This window comes from Bufo gargarizans, chromosome 9, assembly GCF_014858855.1.
Source record: "Bufo gargarizans isolate SCDJY-AF-19 chromosome 9, ASM1485885v1, whole genome shotgun sequence".
In the NCBI taxonomy this organism is placed as follows: domain Eukaryota; kingdom Metazoa; phylum Chordata; class Amphibia; order Anura; family Bufonidae; genus Bufo; species Bufo gargarizans.
This window is the reverse complement of record NC_058088.1, coordinates 139,733,287-139,747,462: the sequence shown is the minus strand read 5'-3', so window position 1 is coordinate 139,747,462 and position 14,176 is coordinate 139,733,287. Positions and strand designations below refer to the sequence as shown.

The following is a 14,176-nucleotide window of genomic DNA, read 5'->3' as shown; positions in this document are numbered from 1 at the left end:
TGTGTCTCTTGGAGGCAGACTATGGCTGGCAAGAACCTCTTCATCCACTCAAGGATAGCATAACTCTTTACTCTCTCTCTTAAACCTTTCACGTTCAACGAAAGAATCATAACCATCTAACAGAGAGGGAAGAGAAAAAAAAACAAAAAAAACACAAAACCACGTCCCCTCTCCCTCTTCCCAAAAGTACCCCCCTACCCAAATAGCCCCCCCTCTGCTAACCAGCAGCCAGGGCGACTCCATAACTTAGCATATTGGCTCCCTATCCCCTCCACCACCCCCCACCTCAAAGGCCCATCCCGTCCGCCCACTCGCTAACCTCTACTGGCGTCTGAAAAAAAACTGTCCTTCCTTTATATTCCACCCTTAATTTTGCCGGGAAGAGTAAACTATAATTTAAGCCGGCCTCCCTTAGTCTCTTTTTAACAGTTATGAACTCTTTTCTACGGGCATTAGTATTAGTTGAATAGTCTGGAAAAAGTCTTATCTTTTCACTGTGTATCTGTTATTTTTCAGAGGTTCTAGCATCAGATAATATTTTATGATGGTCCTTAGCAAGTAGACATTTCACCAATATCTGTCTGGGATAATCCCCTGGTGTTAGCTAGGGCAGTGTTCTGACAGCACCCCAAAAAGCCCTTTTCAGGGCTGGTACATCAGTGTGCTTTTTTACATATATATATATATATATATATATATATATATATATATATTGCAGTTGCCTGTAAAATGCTGCAGGCTCAGTCACAGACAGCACGAGCACACCATTCATACAGGGTGTGACAGAAAATACCTTGCAGATAAAAAAAAATTATATGTAATATTTTTCTGTGACATAATCACATTTGCAAGCCCGTGTGTGTCAGGCCCACACAGACTGTATTGTGGCCACTGGCTAGGCCTCCACTCAGACTGTTACAGGGTGTCACTCACTCAAATACCTTGCGATAAAAAAAAATCTATTTACAATTTTTCTGTGATCTAATCACATTTGCAAGCCCATGTGTGTCAGGCCCACACAGACTGTATTGTGGCCACTGGCTAGTGGCTAGGCCTCCACTTATAGCATTACAGCGTGTCACTCACTCAAATACCTTGCAGATAACAAAAAAATATATTACATTTTTTTTCTGTGATATAATCACATTTGCAAGCCTGTGTGTGTCAGGCCCACATAGACTGTATTGTGGCCACTGGCTAGTGGCTAGGCCTCCACTCATACCGTTACAGGATGTCATTCAGTCAAATGCCTTGCAGATAAAAAATATTATATTTAATATTTTTCTGTGATATAATCACATTTGCAGGCCTGTGTGTCAGGCCCACACAGACTGTATTGTGGCCACTGGCTAGTGGCTAGGCCCCCACTCATACCGTTACATAGTGTCACTCACTCAAATACCTTGCAGATAAAAAATATTATATTTAATATTTTTCTGTAATATAATCACATTTGCAAGCCCGTGTGTGTCAGGCCCACACAGACTGTATTGTGGCCACTGGCTAGTGGCTAGGCCTCCACTCATACCGTTACAGGGTGTCATTCACTCAAATACCTTGCAGATAAAAAATATTATATTTAATATTTTTCTGTGATATAATCACAGTTGCAAGCCCGTGTGTGTCAGGCCCACACAGACTGCACTGTGCCCACTGCCCACCACTTATATAGGGTGGCTCAGTACCTTATCTAAAAAAAAATGACAGGCATAGGCAGGCCACCCCGCAGGGGCCATCGTGGTCGTGGTGCTGTGATTTCCACTAGCCCTGGAATAGTGCCCAGTGTTGAGAGGCCACGTACCCTGAACCCCAAAAATCCGGAGAAAATAGTTGACTGGCTTACACAGGACAACCAACAGCTTCCGCTAAGAACCTTGATGCACCATCCTCCTCCAGCTCAGCTTTGGTCACCTGCTCTCAAGTTACCACTCTCCCACCCTCCACCAGTACAACCACAGCCGCTTCACTTGGTCCCTCAGAGGTGTTATTTACACATCAGTTGGATGATATTAGTGATGCACAACCATTATTGCCAGAGGATGTAGATAACAGTGATATGTCTCAGTCAGGTAGCATTACACACATGGACGTACAGTGTGATGATGATGATGATGTTGTACCCGCTGCTGCTTCCTTTGCTGAGGTGTCAGATACAAGTGAAGTGGTTGATGATGACGATGTGTCCGTGGATGCCACGTGGGTGCCTGCTCGACGAGAAGAAGAAGAGGGGGAAAGTTCAGAAGGGGAGACAGAGAGAAGGAGGAGACGAGTTGGAAGCAGGGAGAGGTTGTTGCAAGGAGCTAGTGGCACAGTCAGACAGCATGTATCGGCACCCGGAGTCAGCCAGACAGCACGCCAATCAACGCATGCTGTTGCCACCACCAGAATGCCGTCATTGCAAAGCTCAGCAGCGTGGCATTTTTTTTGTGTGTCTGCCTCTGACAACAGCGATGCCATTTTCAACCTGTGCCAAAAGAAACTGAGTCGTGGAAAATCCAATACCCACCTAGGTACAACTACTTTGTGAAGGCACATGATCGCACATCACAAACGCCTATAGGATCAACACATGATGACGAGTAGAAGCAGCACACAAGCTCAAAGTCACCATCCTCCTCCTGGTCCAGCATCTTCAGCCACGTCAACCATTGCTGTCCTCCTTGCCCCCTCTCAACCACCCACCACTCCGCCTCTCACCTTCAGCAGTTCCATCTCATCTGCCCACAGTCAGGTGTCTGTAAAGGAAATTTTTGAGCATAAGAAGCCAATGTCACAGAGTCACCACCTTGCCCGGCGTCTGGCATCTGGCTTGACGGAACTATTAGCCCGCCAGCTTTTACCATACCAGCTGGTGGAGTCTGAGGCCTTCAAAAAAAATTTAGCTATTGGGATACCACAGTGGAAGGTACCCGGACAATTTTTTTTTTCATAAAAGGCAATCCCAAACCTCTACTCAGTGATTGAAAAGGAAGTCATGGCATCTCTGGCATACAGTGTTGGGGCAAAGGTCCATCTGACCACTGATGCCTGGTCTGCAAAGCACAGTCAGGGCAGGTATATCATCTACACTGCGCATTGGGTCAACCTGCTGACAGCTGCCAAGCATGGAATGCGTGGCTCTGCAGCAGAGTTGGTGACACCGCCATGACTTGCAGGCAGGCCTACTGCCACCTCCTCTACTCCTCCTACTCCATCCTCTTCCATAACCTCCTTGGCTGAGTCCTCTTCTGATGCGGCGTCTGGCTGCACATCAACTGAATCCCCCCAGCTCCCCAGGGGCTATTCCACATCCCGGATAAGACAGTGTCACGCTGTCTTGGGGTTGACTTGCCTGAAAGCAGAGAGCCACACCGGACCAGCACTCCTGTCCACCCTGAACGCACAGGTGGATCAGTGGCTGACCCCGCACCAACTGGAGATTGGCAAAGTGGTGTGTGACAATGGAAGCAATTTGTTGGCGGCATTGAATTTGGGCAAGTTGTCACATGTACCGTGCATGGCACATGTGTTGAATCTCATCGTTCCCAGGCTTACAGGACATCCTCAAGCAGGCCAGGAAGGTGTGTGGCCATTTCAGGCGTTCCTAGACGGCCATGGCGCACTTTTCAGACATTCAGCGCCGAAACAACATGCCAGTGAGGTGCTTGATTTCCGACAGCCCAACGCATTGGAATTCAAAACTCCTAATGTTCGACCGCCTGCTCCAACAAGAAAAAGCCGTCAATGAGTATTTGTATGACCGGGGTGCTAGGACAGCCTCTGCGGAGCTGTGAATTTTTTTTCCACGTTACTGGACGCTCATGCGCAATGCCTGTAGGCTCATGCGTCCTTTTGAGGAGGTGACAAACCTAGTCAGTCGCACCGAAGGCACCTTCAGTGACCTCATCCAATTTATTTTCTTCCTGGAGCGTGCCCTGCGAAATGTGCTGGATCAGGCTGTAGATGAGCGTGAAGAGGAAGAGTTGTGGTCACCATCACCACCAGAAACAGCCTTTTCATTATCGCTTGCCGGACCTGCAGCAATGCTGGAAGAGGAGTCAGAGGAGGAATGTGGCTTTGAGGAGGAGGAAGACCAACCACAGCAGGCATCCCAGGGTGCTCGTTGTCACCTATCTGGGACCCGTGGTGTTGTACGCGGCTGGGGGGAAGAACAGACCGTCAATGACATCAGTGAGGACGAGGAACGGGAAATGAGTAGCTCGGCATCCAACCTTGTGCAAATGGGGTCTATCATGCTGTCATGTCTGTTAAGGGACCCTCGTATAAATAGGATGAAGGAGAACGACCTGTACTGGGTGGCCACGCTACTAGACCCCCGGTATAAGCAGAAAGTGGCGGAAATGTTACCAAATTACCGAAAGTCAGAAAGGATGCAGCAGTTCAAAACCAAACTAAAAAATATGCTTTACACAGCATATAAGGGGGATGTCACAGCACAACGGGAATCTAACTGGGGAAGAGGTGAAAGTAATCCTCCTCCTACCAGGACTGCGGCGGCAAGGACAGGACCCTTTACAGATGTGTTGTTGATGGAGGACATGCAGAGCTTTTTCAGTCCTACACATCGCCACAGCCCTTCAGGATCCAGCCTTAGAGAACGACTGGACCGACAGGTAGCAGACTACCTCGCCTTAACTGCAGATATTGACACTCTGAGGAGCGATGAACCCCTTGACTACTGGGTGTGTAGGCTTGACCTGTGGCCTGAGCTATCCCAATTTGCGATAGAACTTCTGGCCTGCCCCGCTTCAAGTGTCCTGTCAGAAAGGACCTTCAGTGCAGCAGGAGGCATTGTCACTGACAAAAGTAGTCGCCTCGGTCAAAAAAGTGTTGATTACCTCACCTTCATTAAGATGAATGAGGCATGGATCCCGAAGGGACTGACAGTGGGGGATACGTTTGACTAACAGACAAAAGACTGATGACATTCCTTGGCCTCAAAATGGTCCCCACGCTGCTGTATTTAATGTCTGCATACCGGATGACTTTCGTGAATTGTCCGCCACCAACTAGGGTTCAAGCCGCAATGTTTTATTCACCTTTCTGCCTGGAAAACATCAGCGGCTGCAACAATACCTAATTTTGGCCTCTAGTGCTGCACTGTGGCTGCAAAAACAAAACAAAAAAAAGGCAAATACATGTGTCAATTCCCCTTCGTGATCGGTACCTTGTTGTGGTGAAGGGGCTTGCGTATCACAATGAAGCGATTATCACCTCTATGAGTGTGTTGGCAATGTTGCCAGACCCCAGATAAGGCCGTTGCTTCATTATGATCAGACTAAAAGCGATCGGCCATGGATCCCCCTCCGGCATGCCACAGTCCAAGTGTTAGTCCCATTGAAACAACTTTTCCATCACTACTGTGGCTAGAAAGAATCCCTGTGGGTTTTAATATTCACCTGCCTATTGAAGTCAATGGCGGTTTGCCCGGTTCGCCCGTTCACGAACATTTGCAGAAATTCGCGTCCGCCGTTTGCGAGCGGAAAATTTTATGTTTGCGACATCTCTAGTGGTATCGCCGTACTCAGGAGAAGTAGGGCAATGTGTTTTGGGGTGTATTTTTACATATACCCATGCTGGCTGAGATAAATATCTCTGTAAAAGACAACTTTTCCAATTTTTTTATACAAAGTTGTCATTTTACAGAGATATTTATCTCACCCAGCATGGGCATATATAAAAATACACCCCAGAACACATTGCCCTACTTCTCCTGAGTACGACGATACCACATGTGTGACACTTTTTTGCAGCCTAGGTGCGCAAAGTGGCCCAAATTCCAATGAGTAGCTTTTAGGAGGTCATTTTTAGGCATTCGGATTCCAGACTTCTTCTCACGCTTTAGGCCCCTAAAATTCCAGGGCAGTATAAATACCCCACATGTGACCCCATTTTGGAAAGGAGACACCCCAAGGTACTCCTTGAGAGGCATGGAGAGTTCCTAGAATATTATTTTTTTTTGGCACACGTTAGCGGAAAATGTTTTTTTTTTTCTCTCTTACAAAGTCTCATATTCCACTAACTTGAGACAAAAAATACAATTTTACATGAACTCGCCATGCCCCTCACGAAATACCTTGGGGTATCTTCTTTCCAAAATGGGGTCACATGTGGGGTATTTATACTGCCCTGGCATTTTAGGGGCCCTAAAGCGTGAGAAGAAGTCTGTAATATAAATGTAAAAAAAAAAAAAAAAACATTTGGATTCCGTGAGAGGTATGGTGAGTTCATGTGAGATTTTATTTTTTGTCACAAGTTAGTGGAATATGAGACTTTGTAAGAAAAAACTAAAAAACTAAAAATAAATCAATTTCTGCTAACTTGTGCCCAAAAAAAAATCTTCTATGAACTCGCCATGCCCCTCAAAAGTGATCTTTATAGCACCGCAGCGATTTTATGGTGTTTTTGCAGTGGTCAGAAAAAAAAGATTCTGTCACTGCGGTGGGGCGGACTGAACGCAAGTGTGCGCACAAGATCAGGCCTGATCAGGCGAACACTGCGTTTTTTGTAGAACCTATAGAACACGTCCTATTCTTGTCCGCAATTGCGGACAAGATAAAGCATTTTCTATATAGTTCTGGCAATGTGCGGATCCGCAAAATGCAGAAAGCACATTGCCGGTGTCCGTGTTTTGCGGATCCGCAAAACACATACGGACGTCTGAATGGAGCCTTACAGGGTGGTGATCAATGACAGGGGGTTGATCAGGAAGTCTATATGAGGTGATCAGGGGTTAATAAGGGGTTAATAAGTGACGGGGGGGTGTAGTGTGGTGCTTGGTGCTACTTACAGAGCTGCCTGTGTCCTCTGGTGGTCGATCAAAGCAAAAGGGACCACCAGAGGACCAGGTAGCAGGTATATTAGATGCTGTTAACAAAACAGCGTCTAATATACCTTTAAGGGGTTAAAAAAAATCGCATCTACAGCCTGCCAGCGAATGATCACTGCTGGCAGGCTGTAGATCCACTTGCTTACCATGCGATCCTGTGAACACGCGCTCACAGGAAATCTCGCGTCTTGCGAGATGACGTGCCGATGCGTCAAGGAGGAACAAACCGCCCACCCGCAGGACGCATCCCTGCGTTTAGGCAGTCGGGAGAAGGTTAAACTGAGGGACGCAACCTTATCGTCATGTTGTTCCAAAAAGTGTTTAGATGCGCCAGAGATCTTACGATTTTTATTTTTGTTGGTGATTTAATTCATATGCTCAAAAAAACGCACCTTCGGTTTTCTGGTTGTACTGCCTATGTAAGCTAAATTCCATAGTGTGCACATGATCATGTACAGGTGAAACTCGAAAAATTAGAATTTTGTGAAAAGGTTCAATATTCTAGGCTCAAAGTGTCACACTGTAGTCAGCTAATTAATTCATATCCCCTGAGCAAAGGGTACCTCAAAATTGTGACTTTGGGGTTTCATGAACTGTAAGCCATAATTATCTAAATTATAACAAATAAAGGCTTGAAATATTTCCCTTTACATGTAATGAGTCTATCTCATATCTTAGTTTTACTTTTTAAGTTGCATTACTGAAATATTTTTCGAGTTTCACCTGTATATGATGCCTTCTGTGTTGCAATTTATATAGCTTTTTATTTAGCATTTTATTTCTTTTTGGGTGTGTGGGAATTCTTTGGTTGAGTGAACATAAGAGCAAGTTTTGCAGGGATGATTCCCACAGGGATAAAATCCTATATTGAATAGCCATGTGAGTGATTTGGAATAATTTATTTTTAAATCGCTAGGTGCGATTTATTTTATTTTTTTACCTATTTTTTTGAGTTTTCCTGTAAGACACTCTAAATCCTTCTGATAATATGTGATGTAATTTTTCATCTTTATAAAGTATTGGTATATATTTGTAAATTAAATAGCATACTTGATAAAAAAAAGAGGATTATACAGTCCTGATCAAAAGTTTAAGACCACTTGAAAAATGGCAAAAAATCATATTTAGCATGGCTGGATCTTAACAAGGTTCCAAGTAGAGCTTCAATATGCAACAGGAAGAAATGGGAGTGAGACAAAACATTTTTTGAGCATTCAATTTAATGAAAACAACAAATAAACTGAAACAGGCTGTTTTTCAGCTGATCAAAAGTTTAGGACCACACCTCCCAAAAAAAAACTAAACCCCCCAAAACAGAAATCCAACTTCCAAACATGAATCCAGTTATTGTTTATCACTTCAAAAATTTGTTTCAGCATGCTTAATGCAAGCGTTTCCATGAGGTGAGTGGGAACATTTCTCCAAGTGGTGAAGACGGCTGCACGAAGTCCATCTACTGTCTGGAACTGTTGTCCATTTTTGTAAACTTCCCTTGCCATCCATCCCCAAAGGTTCTCAATTGGATTTAGATCAGGGGAACACACAGGATGGGCCAAAAGAATGATGTTATTCTCCTGGAAGAAGTACCTTGTCCTGTGGGCATTGTGTACTGTAGCGTTGTCCTGTTGAAAAACCCAGTCGTTACCACACAGACCAGAGCCCTCAGTCATGAGGAATGCTCTCTGCAACATCTGGACATAGCCAGCGGCCGTTTGACGCCCCTGCACTTCCTGAAGCTCCATTGTTTCACTGAAGGAAAAGCACCCCAGACCATTATGGCGCCCCCTCCACTGTGGCGCGTTGAAAACATCTCAGGTGGGATCTGCTTGTCATGCCAGTAACGTTGAAAACCATAAGGACCATCAAGGTAAAAAAAATTCTCATCAGAGAATAAAACTTTCTTCCACCTTTGAATGTCCCATGTTTGGTGCTCTCTTGCAAAGTCCAAACGAGCAGTTCTGTGGCGTTCAACGAGACGAGGTCTTTGAAGACGTTTTTTGTTTTTGAAGCCCTTCAGTCTCAGATGCCATCTGATGGTTACGGGCTGCAGTCAGCACCAGTAGTTGTTGCGTGACATTGGTGTGCGACAAATGTCGTCATGTAGATTTAATTTTTTGAGGACGTTAGAAGGCTTAGAAGTTTAGAAGCAAATCCTGAAATTTTTCAGAAAATTTCCAAAACCCACTTTTTAAGGACCAGTTCAGGTCTGAAGACACTTTGTGAGGCTTACATAATAGCAACCACCCAAAAATGACCACATTTTATAAACTACACCCCTCAAGGTATTAAAAACTGATTTTAAAAACATTGTTAACCCTTTAGGCGTTTCACAAGAATTAATGGAAATTGGAGATTACATTTCAGAATTTCACTTTTTTTGGCAGATTTTCCATTTTAATCATTTTTTCCCGCTAGCAAAGCAAGAGTTAACAGCCAAACATTATTTAATATTCATTGTCCTAATTCTGTAGTTTACAGAAACACCCCATCTGTGGTCGTAAACTGCTGTACGGGCACACAGCAGGCCGCAGAAGGAAAGCAACGCAATATGGTTTTTGGAGGGAAGATTTCACTGGGATAATTTTAACTTGCCATGTCACATTTGAAGATGCACCCCTAGAGTAGAAACTCCAAAAAAGTGACCCTATTTTAGAAACTACGGGATAAGATGTGAGTTTTTTTAGGGTACCAATGATTTTTGGTTGCTCTATATTACACTTTTTATGAGGCAAGGTAACAAAAAAATTGCTGTTTTGGCACTGTTTTTATTTTTTGTTATTTACAATTTTCATCAGACAGGTTAGATCATTAGTTATTTTTATACAGCAGGTGCGACAATACCAAATATGTTGTTCGTTTTAGTTTTACATAATAAAGCATTTTTGAAAAATAAATATTTTTATTTGTCTCCATATTCTGAAAGCCATGGTTCTTTTAATTTTTTTGGACTGTCTTATGTAGGGGCTCATTTTATTCGGTATGAGATGACGGTTTGATTGGTACTATTTTAGGGTGCATATGACGTCTTGATCGTTTGGTATTACACTTTTTGTGATGTAAAGTGACAAAAAAATTGCTTTTTTGACACAGTTTAAAAAAAAAAAAATTATGGTGTCCACCTAAGAGGTTAGGTCATGTGATAATTTTATAGAGCAGGTCGTTATGGACGTGGCATACCTAATATGTATACTTTTTATTTATTAAAATTTTACACAATAACAGCATTTGTGAAACAAAAATCATGTTTTAGTGTCTCCATATTCTGAGAGCCATAGTTTTTTTTTGTTAGAAGTTATAAATAAATGGTTTCTGCAGTTTTTTATAAATGATGATCTATCTTTTGTATAGATCCTCAGCATCTGATCGCCGGTGGTCCTGGGTGTTGGACCCCCGCAGATCAGATGGTGATGATCTATACAAAGGATAGATAATCACTTTGAAATAACAGCAGAACCCCTTAAATGGCTATTTTACACTTCAATAATTATTAAAGGGTACAGAGGGGTGTTACCAAGTAGTGGTGGTGTATCTGCACACACTCATTCTATCCAATCAGTGCTGCCATGTTTTGGTGTGCATGTACACAACCCCAATGATAATAGCAATTCATTCATAACTTCTATATTTCACATAACAAATGAATGGCACAACATTGAGCATTTCACAATAGAAGTTCCAGATAAGCTATTAAATGGGCAATACATGAAGTAATGAAAGAACACATGTTCCGAGTGTTGATCGGTCCTGTTTAAACCAGTGTTATTTTGGCAAAGTAATTTGCTGATGCTAGTAATATTATAATATTTATTTGGGTACATATTGGTATGGTCATATATATATTGACTTTATTTTTTATTTTTTTAAAGAACGGAGGCCAACCTTGAGGAAGAGCCTGAACACAGTAGTGCTGAAGACTCCAGGACATGCAATGAGGAGCCTCCGGCATGTGAAGGTCCTGAACAAAGTGGTGAAGGACTGACCACCTCCACCAGCTCTCAACCCCCAGACTCCGCTGTGCCCCCCCCCAAGTTTGCCATTACGTGGCCGCCGCCACAGAACACTGCGTCCTGCTGAGGCACTTACACATCCCCCGGAAGATCATTTTGATCTTTATGCTAGAAGCCTAGCCCCTTTCTTGCGGAGTCTGCCTCCAGAAAGTATATTTAGAACCCAATCTGCTATTGGGATAGTTCTGGAGGCTGCCACGCCACCAAATGAGCCTTGGGACTTTTTTGCTGCGCTAGAAAGTTGGCGCAGTAATGTCTACATGTCTGGTCCCCACCACATTCAGGGTCCACTGGTGCCCCAACAAATTACACAAAATAGGCACAATCATGGGCCTCTAAATCGCTCATATGGGCAGCCTGGCCCATCATCCTCAGTAGCTGGCCCCTCTCAGCTATCTGAGCACTTGCCCAACCAACCTACCATGGGCAACAATTTCTGCCTCCCCTTTTTCACCTAGTCGGTTTCTCAATTTGTAAAGACTTGATTGTTTTTTTCTTTTACGTTTTAAAATGTTTTACATATGCAACCAAAAACAAAAAAAAACTCTTGTTAAAATAAACTGAGTTTTATTTTCTGCAAATTTATTGTTTTCTCTTTTTATTAAACACATTAAATATTAAAATGTAGGTATCACACACACATATAACACTTTAATAATTGTACTATTTTACTAATAATTAATATAAACTACATACACGTAACTATATAAAAAATATTTTTAAATCATTTACACACAAACATATAAATAGATGCAAACCAAATAAAATTAACATTGATTTCACATTTCGGATTTGATAAAACATATCTTCATATACAAATTCTATTCAATTTTAGGTCCATAGGCACAAGATAGTATAGACTAGTGATGGAAACCTATGACACGGGTGCCAGAAGCACCACTCATAGCCCTCTAGATGGTCACCCGCACCCTGGCAAAAGTTAATGGTGTACCAATATGCCATAAACTTCTCCATCACTGGTATAGACAATATAGATGGAGTTTGGGCGCATGACGCATGTCATTATACTTTTTTAATGAGGCTAAATACAACTTTATTCATTTTGATTTTTATACTGACATGCTTTTTATTGCTTACATTTTACACTTATAGTAATGAAGTATTTTTGCATATTTCACATACGTGTATAAAAATATTACATATTGAGCCTAAAAATAAAAAAATACACACCAACACAAGCAATAAAAAAAAAAATTAGGACATTTCATTAAAATAATGTATGCTGGGGGTTTATCCGCATGTAACGCGTGCATGAAAAACGCAACAACGCGACACAATCGTATACAAAAGTGAAGCACTCGAGCGCACCCTGAACGCATCCGGCCAAAAAACATGACGTCCATGTGAAAGAGGCCTTAGGCCCCTTTCACACGGGCGTTGCGGATTGGGACCGGATGCGTTCAGGGTGCATCCAGTGAAACTCCCACCAGTTTGCAAGTAAGTTACGTCAGTTTTGTCTGCGATTGCGTGCAGTTGTTCAGTTTTTTCCGCAATATGTTTTGATGCGTTTTTCACGCGCGTGATAAAAAACTGAAGGTTTACAAACAACATCCTCTCAGCAACCATCAGTGAAAAACGCATCGCACCCGCACTTGCTTGTGGATGCAATGCGTTTTTTACGCAGCCCCATTCACGTCCATGGCCCCTTTCACACGAGCGTGACGGATTAAGTCTGGATGCGTTCAGGGTGCGTTCAGTGAAACTCGCACCATTTTGCAAGCAAGTTCAGTCAGTTTTGTCTGCGATTGCGTTCAGTTGTTCAGTTTTTTCCGCGCAGGTGCAATGCGTTTTGATGCGTTTTTCATGCGCGTGATAAAAAACGGAAGGTTTACAAACAACATCTCTTAGCAACCATCAGTGAAAAATTCATCGCACCCGCACTTGCTTGCAGATGCAATGCGTTTTTCACGCAGCCCCATTCACTTCTATGGGGCCAGGGCTGCGTGAAAAACGCTGAATATAGAACATGCTGCGATTTTCACGCAACGCAGAACTGATGTGTGAAAAACAACGCTCATGTACACAGCCCCATTGAAATGAACGGGTCAGGATTCAGTGCGGGTGCTATGCGTTCACATCACGCATTGCACCCGCGCGGAAAACTTGTTCGTGTGAAAGGGGCCTTAGGCGGGTGCGTTGCGGGAAAATGCGCAATTTTTCCGCGCGAGTGCAAAACATTGTAATGTGTTTTGCACTCACGTGAGAAAAATCGCGCATGTTTGGTACCCAAACCCGAACTTCTTCACAGAAGTTCGGGCTTGGGATTGATGTTCTGAAGATTGTATTATTTTCCCTTATAACATGGTTATAAGGGAAAATAATAGCATTCTGACTACAGAATGCATAGTATAATAGTGCTGGAAGGGTTAAAAAAATAAAAAAGTTAACTCACCTTATCCTCTTGATCGCGTAATTCTTGGTCTGTTCTTTGCTAGCTGTGGGCTGAATGACCTGTGGTGACGTCAGATCACATGCTCCAATCACATTGTCCATCACCATGGTGATGGAGCATGTGATCTGACATCACCACAGGTCCTTTAGCCCAAGCCCACAGCTAGCAAAGAACAGACCGGGAACTACGCGAACAAGAGGATAAGGTGAGTTAACTTTTTTATTTTTTTTAACCCTTCCAGCACTATTATACTATGCATTCTGTAGTCAGAATGCTATTATTTTCCCTTATAACCATGTTATAAGGGAAAATAATACAGTGAATAGACTGTCACCTAGAACCCATGCATGAAAATCGCACCGCATCCGCACTTGCTTGTGGATGCTTGCGATTTTCACGCAACCCCATTCACTTCTATGGGGCCTGCGTTGCGTGGATTATCGCACCGCAACGCACAAAGAGGAGCATGCTGCGATTTTCACGCAACGCATAAGTGATGCGTGAAAATCACCGCTCATGTGAACAGCCCCATAGAAATTAATGGGTCAGGATTCAGTGCGGGTGCAATGCGTTCAACTCACGCATCGCACCCGCGCGGAATACTCGCTTGTGTGAAAGGGGCCTTAGGCTGTTTCACACGGGCGTGACGGATTAGGTTCGGATGCGTTCAGGGTGCGTTCAGTGAAACTCGCACTATTTTGCAAGCAAGTTCAGTCAGTTTTGTCTGCGGTTGCGTTTAGTTGTTCAGTTTTTTCTGCGCGGGTGCAATGCGTTTTGATGCGTTTTTCATGAGCGTGATAAAAAACTGAAGGTTTACAAACAACATCTCCTAGCAACCATCAGTGAAAAACGCATCGCACCCGCACTTGCTTGCGGATGCAATGCGTTTTTCACGCAGCCCCATTCACTTCTATGGGGCCAGGGCTG

General features: G+C 43.4%; 1 protein-coding gene across 1 annotated transcript in view; it reads left to right on the top strand.

Moving 5' to 3' along the window:
* Positions 1-11,257, top strand: part of NHSL2 (NHS like 2) — a 637,228-nt gene extending 625,971 nt beyond the window's left edge. The window contains exon 7 of the mRNA XM_044305807.1: positions 10,696-11,257. Coding sequence (XP_044161742.1) covers positions 10,696-10,808 — 113 coding nt within the window. The 3' untranslated portion in view covers positions 10,809-11,257. The remainder of the gene's footprint in view (positions 1-10,695) is intronic.
* The last annotated feature ends 2,919 nt before the right edge of the window (positions 11,258-14,176 follow it).